The sequence below is a fragment of the Calidris pugnax genome, unplaced genomic scaffold (assembly GCF_001431845.1).
Source record: "Calidris pugnax isolate Ruff unplaced genomic scaffold, ASM143184v1 scaffold292, whole genome shotgun sequence".
Classification (NCBI taxonomy): Eukaryota; Metazoa; Chordata; class Aves; order Charadriiformes; family Scolopacidae; genus Calidris; species Calidris pugnax.
The window spans coordinates 144,143-153,183 of NW_015091082.1; the positions used below are offsets into that span (position 1 = coordinate 144,143).

Sequence of the window (9,041 nt, forward strand, 5' to 3'; positions counted from 1 at the left end):
TATTATGGCTCTAGCATACTTTTTTTTTTCTGAATACCTAACATCAGACATCCTTTCCTACTGATCTGGAAAAAAAATTAAATTCAAATCCTTTTTGTCCAGAGACTCAGTGGATTGCAGGAAACACATACAAGTAACTGCTAGCTGTGAGAACATTTTAGGTGGTGACAATGCAAAAACACCAAATACTGCTGGACTGGAAATATAAGAACTTAAGGAATATGGCACTTTAGCACTACAATGAGTGTACAATGAGAGCTGAAACTGGAAATCAGTTTCCCAGACACCTTTATCAATTTTTTTTTTTTTAAAGTAAGCATACCTAAAGAAAAGCTGCTACTCCAACTTTATTTCAATGAATTAATGTTTCATCTAAATTCTTCAGAAAGTGGTGAGGACCAAAGTAAAGAAAGTAAAACTTCCAATTCAGTACAGGCAAACACTGATATTCAGATATTTCTCATAAATTAAGCCTTTGCTTTCCAAGCAAATTCCACTGGGTACACTGTGATCCTACCTTTGACTGGAAATTGCATTTGCTCAGAAAATGGAGCAGCCACTGCACCATCCCAACGACGTATGAAATGATACTGCTAAAGTCCGAAAAGAAAAAGCTGATTTGAGGGCAAGTCCTATCTATCAAACCTCTAGTGAGAAAAGAGGACACAAGTGGAAAACCGGTGCTGCTGGCCGCGATTTAAATGCAGGGGATTTTTTTTTTATTCAAATACAGCACCTTTCTTTCGCATTATGTTTCTGTAATGGCTGGAATGTCTGCAGCACAACAAACTGTAAGTTTTTTAGATTCATCCAAGCACTTACCATCAACTTATAGCCAAATAAAACTTCCTAGTTAGGACAGAAGAACTACACGAGTAGAAACTCAGCATCTTCCAAGAAAACTGTAACCTTTAGTTATGGCTACAACAAAATTACTGGTCTAAGGAGTAGAAATCCTAGCTACATGGCACATGTGGCATCCCAGGCACTCTGAATCAATTTAAGCCGTGCCTGATGTGCTCTCCTCCGGGGCTGTGGAGCTCATAACGTGCTGTGCTGCAGCCAGCCTGCGCTGAAGACGCTGGGTCGCCAGCAGCCGCCGCCGCGCAACAGCCGACAGGAAGTTCAGCTGCATCAGAGGCGAGATGGAGAAGAGCATTGTGAAGGGGAGGGGAAGCAAAACAACTTCACACACTTCATCAGCCTTCTGACTGGTATTGAAACAGTAAAAAAGAAAAGCCGAGAACTAACATTCTTTCAGGTAAGAAAGACCAGAGCCACACAAACATCTCAAACGACAAATGAAAAGCAGGGATGTTATGGCTTACTTTGAGAAGTAGAGAAAATGAATCGTGCAAAGAAAGTTGATCACACATTTCTTAACAAAATAAGGGGATTTCCAATAAAATTAGATTTTAAGAAGTCCACTGAAGTCCACACACACACAATTCAGCCTGAAGTTTATACGGTATCAGTATAAAACTGAAGTAAAAATTAAAGAACTTCATTAAGCAAAATAAAACCAGCCTAAGTAATTAATGATACCAGAGAACCAAGGTGAAAGTAAAGCTCTGCATTTCATTTCAGGCTTCAATTATGTGAGATTTCAGGGAACACATTGCATTACTACGCTGTCTGTCTCTGAATTTCTTAACAATATCTATTCATTTATTCTTAAAAAATAAAAAAAAGAACTGGACATTAGCTGGCAACATAAAGGATCAGGAAGCCTTGGTATGGTTCGGATATCCAGAAACAGGACATACACTGGATTTGACGCACCACACACACCTCCCCACAACCACAATGAAATACAACGTTCTACAATTTTTACAATCTCGGGCCCTATTTTTAGCCCTACTTTTCTTTTGCTATGACAAACCTGAAAAATTGCTCAAAAACACAATTAAATTTGCTACAGGTCAAAGACAGCACAGAATGTTAAAACCATCTCAAAAAAAAAAATTGTATGTTAAGCTTGAGTTTAAAATGAGTAGAAACATTAAATGAACACTTAGTTACCCAATTCTTGAATTAATGAAGACAGGGTATCCACCAGAGGCCTACCCACCCATTGTGAACATCAGATGCATCAAATTAAAAGGCAAATTAAGCATACGAAAAACCCCTCAGTTAAGAAATACCAGAACGAAAAACCTCAAGCCCACGAAGCAGATATTCACAGAATCACGACTTTCACGTGGATTCACAAGGGTGCTGCTCTTTCTAAAATTCAATCATTAAAGAAGCAATTCTTGCAGATGCTTTGTCAATCTGTGTACAAAGCTGCTTAGGCCCAATAGTGACATACTTCAACTCTGGATAAACTATTTTGGGCCATCATTTGCTCGGCCAAACACCAAAGCAGAATTCCAGAATAAAAATATTCTAGCGTTGGTAAGTTTATCTACATTCTAGATCTCCAACTAATGCCTAAAATAATAATTAACTGACAGCTCCCCCCATAGCCCTTTTTTATTCATGTAATTAAAAACATGCCTTGCTGGCTTAAATCCAGTGATGAACAAACACACATTATGCACCGCCTCAAGAATCAAAGCTCATAAAACAACGTTGCACAGAGCTACAAAAAAATCACATGGCGTTAAGATCCTGCTGAAGCCTATGAAAGAAATTCTTAATAAAACCAAATGACAAAAGTCTACAGAGGACAAAATCTCAGACAATTCCTATGAAACACTTAACTGGTTCTGCTGATAACGTAAGAAACACTCTCCCACTCTACTCACTCCTCCTCTGAAGTTATGGGAGTGGCTCCCTTTCAAACAAGTTCAATTCCGCACAGAGCAAGCCCGCATTCACATGCTGTTTACACTAGTAAAGCTTGATTACAACAGTGAATTTATGATTTGTTCATACTAGAGCATAACACTATCCCCATTTATTAGTCTGTCCACCTCTAGCCTCATTCAGATGAAATCTTCTCAACATTTCAGTGAAGCACTCTAGAATTTACTGTAAACACATATAAAACAGGGAGTGGCATTCATTAATGAGGCTCATGTTCTATTTTAATACACAGCACATCTACCATGTTCTTACATGATTAAGACAACACAAGAAAATGGATGAAGTAGTTCAGTGCTTTAAGAACTCATTCAGAGAAAACAAAGTTAAAAAAAAATCATAGGAGTAAATAAAATTAGTTTTGAACTGGCAAGAAGAGAGACTTCAGTCTTCTTACACATTACAAGAAAAATTCCTCATTCAATTGTGAGCCAGAATCAATATTTTTCAATAAGAGCCAGATTCAATTCAGTTTCCTTAGCAAAGCAGTCAGTGCCCAGCGTAGCCAACTTCACTCCTTCTCCCCAAATTTGTCAAACTTCATCAAGCCTCACAGAAGTAAATGGAAAACAATTTTTTCCAAAAGAACCCATTAACTTGAATTCCAAATACCATATCTACCCTCAGGAATTTATTTTTTTTCTTCCAATCAACTTTTCCCACTACAGGAAATATTTCTCTTCCACCTAGCAGTGTTTAAAAGACCCAACATGCCTTTAAACCTGAGTATTTCCTTCAGCCTGGTAGGTTTGGTAGCATTAGCTGTTACTTGTTGCAAGAATGGGTAAAGAAAAAAAAATAAATTAGGAAAAGCAAGAACTTTGTCTTTAAAGTAAAAAAATTACACAGAAATTAGCCTGAAACAGAAAGGCTATGGAGGCTTAAGTGATGGTCCAAACCTACTGAGGTCTGCAGAAAATCTTTTATTGAATTCAGTGATTTTGGGGTCAGTCCCAAAGCACCTATAGATAACGGACGGCATCTACATTTTAAAAGTATGTTTTTCCTGTAAAACAAAACCAGCTGTAAGTAATTTCAATAACTTCATTCTGATGAGACTAAGCAAGGTTTCTGACTTTAACACATCTTCACAGTAACCATCACTGTCATTAGGGAATTCTAGCTTTCAATACCAGTATACGGAACAACCACCTCAGAAAAAAAAATATTCAGAAATCAATTCTGAAAGCGATGCTGCTTCTGTCTTACAGCACATGGTGAAACTAAGACAAAAAAAGCTTCATTCCACTAAGCAGTACACTGAATGCTTGCTGTATCAACTGGCAACCTAAGAGCCAATGAAGTAACCTGTTCAAAGCGTCCATTTTCATTAGTCTAGCACAATTCATTGGCCACAGTCTCAATTTCTGAACCACTTTAGAAGGACCTACTCAACACCAAATTTAAATTGTTCCCCAAAACATTATCACAGCATAACAGGAGGAATAAAGTTCTGTTCTTCAAAATAATAAGTAGTCACCAGTACTGCCCACGTGTTTCCCTCCAGAAACATTAACATGCTTTAAAACAAGGAGATACCAGATTTTATCCTACCAACTTTCAGTTGTAGTCACGGTACTACCTACACGCACCGAGATGTGAAATATTAGTAATTTTGCATCATACATGCAGTCCATACTAATAAAGTCATAAGCATAACATAAAAATTTCCTTCAGTGGCAACAATTTCCTTCTTACCTTGCCTCCTTCTCTTTCAAAGTCGACATATTCCCGGGTCGGTGTCTGTCGCTGCTCCCCCTGCCAGCTGGCCGGAAAAAACTGGAGAGACAGATTGGTTCCTGTGGCCACAAAAGCCTTTTAGAAAAATCAATACAAACAGGATCAGGGAGCAAGACATTACATAAATTATGCAGACAGTCATTTATTTTTACATCAGTTTCTGTCTTAAGCCAGGCAGCATAGAGAATACTTAAAGTCAAAAACATGCACTCATCATTTTTCTTAAGTATTAGATTACAAACATCTGATTCCATTTTGACAACATCTGCCATTGGCTGCTTCGGATATAAAATACAACATGGAATCAATACTTCTTTAAATCGGTTTTGCTGACATTAAAATCTGTCCTTTCAGTTCTGTATGGATACCCTGCACCAACTTAGTACCTGCAACATTAAAATTTGCCCACGCTTTTTAAAGAGCTTGCATATCTCTAAAAAAATAAAGGCTGAAGGAAAGTGAACTCCTGCGATCTGTTACCAGGGACAACTTTTTTTTTTTTTTTTTAAAGAAAATGACTTGCTTCCTTTCACAATCTACTCGTACCTAGATAAACACTTATCTAAAGTGTAAATATTCCATCGTCTACAGGGAAGCAGCATCAATGCACAGCTCAATTACACTTCACAGGACAAAGTCCTGTCGCCAAATTGAGACACCAGTGAATCCAAATCAGCAGATGCTGCGCCAGTGAGAAAAGGCAACCCTTCGTAAAATCATTAAAAGGACTGGCTTAACCATATTAGTAAAAGCACACATTGCTTTCAAGTAAATAATTTTCTATGGATTCAAATCAAAGTAAGATTCAGTTTTCTTTATAAACTCTCTGTATTTATTTGTATATCTTATCAACTCCAAGCCATGAAGAGTATGTCAGTTTTCAGGCATGAAATAAATCATTCTTGCAAGTAGAAGCTTGATTCACAGTATTTATACCCTTCTCTGGTACACATATGTCCTGTTAAGTTTGTGAATACTGGAATGTGCTCCCAGAACATAACTCTACTCAAAATCCTAGGGTTAAACATAATTTGTAGCAATCAAATAACTGTATTGGATCACTTAGATTTAAATGGTCATTAATCCAGAATACGGTTTTTCTTAAAAGCTATCCAAATCCTACTTTAATAGTTCGAATTTCCGGATCAGTAACCAGGATTCAGCAACTTCATCTTATGACTCTATAGCTACCTATGACACAACAGCTCTACGTGTTATTTAAGATAGTTCCGGTCGTGTACTGCAACGCTGTCTCTCACAGGATTAATACCTCCCCATTTTCAAAGTAGAAGTGCTTTGTCTTGACTTTTTCCCCTCCACCAAGAGAGACTAATACTCTGCCATCAGGCTCCATTCCACACTATCCTTAAAAGCAGATTTTTATTTTATTTTAAAATATCTCCTAGCAAGCACATTCTCAACATCATTAAAATTGACAAATCAGTCTTATTAATACTGCGTGCAATATTGTGTTGGTGCATTAGTGTTTGTTTGCCCTACAATACACAGAGACAAACATTTCAGCCAACGTAATAGAAGCTTCATCGAGGATACACTTGCACAAATAGGAAGCATCACAGCTGCAAGGGCTGCAGACCACCAGGCTGCCTAGCTTGTATTATCCCTTTGCTTTTCTAAGTGATTCTATTTAACATACCAACAAAAAAAACCAAAAAAACAAAAACACCTATCTTCAAATATTTTTGACTCCTAAGTCACCACCACCTAGCCCATTCAAGAACTGCCTTCCCACCTCTGAGCATCTTTAGCAAATGCGGTTTTTATGCTCCCGAATTTATACACTTAAACCAAAATGCCACAGAGTGAGACCTTTGAGTGTAACCCAGCTGACCTCTGCAGCCCTCCAGACCACACCAGTTTATGCAGGCCCTAAGGATACTGGGTCAGAAGTACTAGACTAGCTCTCTGGGAAACCGAGCCAGACAGCGAAGTGCCCGTGGCTCCCTGCTTCCACCCCCGACTTGTGCTAGCGGGCCACGAAAAACCATGGGAAAATTACCAGAAAAAAGAAGAAAATGAAAGTACACAGATTCCCACATCCTCACGGAGTCACGCAGGCAACATTTAAACCATAGGCTATTAAAAAAGCTATGTAGATACGTATTCGCTGGATTTTTGAAGCCTGTTCCCTCCCTTCGAACAGATAAAATCATCCAGTTAAAATACCCACGTGCTCCTCAAATCAAAATCATAGGTTAATACTGAAAAACTCGAGAACAGTCTTGCTAGTAACCACACAGGACTACTCTCAACCCAACAATTTTCTTCTAGTAACAAGCAAATTAAAAAAAAAAAAAAATAAAAGTCTAGTTTGACCTTAAACTTGAAAGTATGAAAAATATTATTTTCTATACAGAACCTTTTAAAGTTCAGTCTGAAATGCTGTCATACACATATGCCTCGAATTTTGAAAAAAAAAAGCTGATCAGGTAGTACAAGGGTGATCTGACCCATGTGTAGACAACATAAATACAAGGACCTTCCAAACAAATAGGCTGTTAGAAAGCCTCCCCAAACAAACTAAACATGTAAAGTTATTTTCAGGTTATAAAAGCAATACCAGTAAACCCAAAATCTCATTTAATATTTCACAGTTGCTTCCCGAGTAATACTGGTAATTATTTTCCTTATTCAACCAAGTGTTATTTTATAGAAGTAACCAACAACTTAATGCCAGTTTCACATTAAACCCCTAAGCTCTTCTCTGTGTTTTTTCGCCTGCTTAAAAATATTTAAAGTCACTTGCAGATACTCCCTTTGGAGATAAAGAATAAATCCTTGATGTCTGGAAAAACATTCAAGATTAAAAAAAAAAAAAAAAGTACAATTGCTAGCTCTTTTTAACATCAGTCATTACACACACTACATTTCTAAATAAACCTGACTACTTGTGCCCTGTTCACAAAACAAAACCAGATGTTTTAGACCAAGAAATTTAGAGGCTGCTTTACAACCAAGTAGAAGTAAAAATACATAGAACAGGCATCACTGGTTGCTTCCCAAAGATGAACTTAAAGCAGAGAAAGACAGCAGCAGGCTTGGAAGTACAAAGGTGAAACTACAGTGATTTCCCATTTATATAAATAACCGCAGAGGCTGTATTAGAAAGCTAGTTTATAAGCTACGTGTCCTTTCTCTTTTTTGGGGAAGGACCCAGGTACGCTACACACTTTTATCTGTTCAGGAACTTCAAATGCTACCAAACTACGCTTTCCTCATCTACCCCTTGTTTCCCTAGTGACTTTTTAAAGGAGGCAAACATGCACAATGAACAATGAATGTTAAAAAAATTGTGCAATTAAGAGACTGACTACAGGGCACCTCTCACAAAATAACAGTACAGGTTCTAAGACCTGTAATAAGCAGGCAGATAAGATTCACCTAAAGTCAGTAAAAGATAACCGTGTACTTGAGTGTATATCCTTTTGCTCACAAATGCAAATGAATGAGATCAGTTGCAGTAACTGGCATTCAATTATATTTGTTTGCCGTGTGCATAAGAATAATTTCATTGTGTGTAAGAATAATTTCACTGTGAACTGACTAGCAGTATCTATACCAGGTGAAACTAAAGGATCATCATAAACCAGACTTGGTGAAAGCAGGGGTTATTTTCTATGGGACGGGAATTTTTACCTTGCCTTTCATTATATAATATAAATGAAAAAGAGGCTACTTCTGCATTTTAAGAACAGCAAAGAGCTAAGAAGTTGACAACAATGCTAGGGGACACTGTTCCTATAGAAGGGACATCGAGCAGAAGTCAAATCAGGAAATAACTAGTCAGTTCTTGACTGCTCCGAGCCATACTTCATCTCACTTCTTAATTCTGAAGAAGAGAGGAGCCTGTAACTAACCCTAATGAATGAGAAAAAAAAAAAAAGGGGCTGAAGTTGCTAGTTTCGAAGCCGGATTTTACAAGCATTTGATTTAGTTCACAGATACAGCAAAAGGCTCAACCAGGACTTTTAGCCTGCGTCTTTCTGAACGATTCTACTCATTCCTGAAAGCTAGTATTTCTGGAAAAAAAAAAAATAAAAAGGGGGGGGGGAGTGAGAGGGAGAAGGAAAAAAGCAGCTGACTATTGAAACGCGGAGGTACTTCGAAGCCTCCCGCCTTTCAGGCTCCCTAAAAACTTTTTTTTTTATATATTTCTAAATAAATACGGAGGGGAAGCTGAGCGGCGGAGGGGCCCGAGCGGCGGAGAAGGGGCCCGTCCCCGTCCCGTCCCCCCCCCCGCGGCTGCCCCGCGCCCGGCGGGGCCCTGAGGGGAGGGCAAGAGAAAGTAAAAAAGAAGAAAAAAAAAAAAAAAAAGGGGGGGGGGGGAGTGAGAGGGAGAAGGAAAAAAGCAGCTGACTATTGAAAGGAGCAGCTCCCGGCCGTCAGACGAGCCGAGGGAGGGGGGTGCGGGCACCGCGGGATATCGGGGGGCTCCGGGGGCTTCTCCTCGCCTCCCGCCGCCCCCCCCACGT

At 38.7% G+C, this 9,041-nt stretch overlaps 1 protein-coding gene across 1 annotated transcript in view; it reads right to left on the reverse strand.

The window, feature by feature from the left end:
- Window positions 1-9,041, reverse strand: part of CBFB (core-binding factor, beta subunit) — a 51,353-nt gene that overhangs the window by 36,931 nt on the left and 5,381 nt on the right. The window contains exon 3 of the mRNA XM_014957355.1: window positions 4,507-4,623. Coding sequence (XP_014812841.1) covers window positions 4,507-4,623 — 117 coding nt within the window. The remainder of the gene's footprint in view (window positions 1-4,506; window positions 4,624-9,041) is intronic.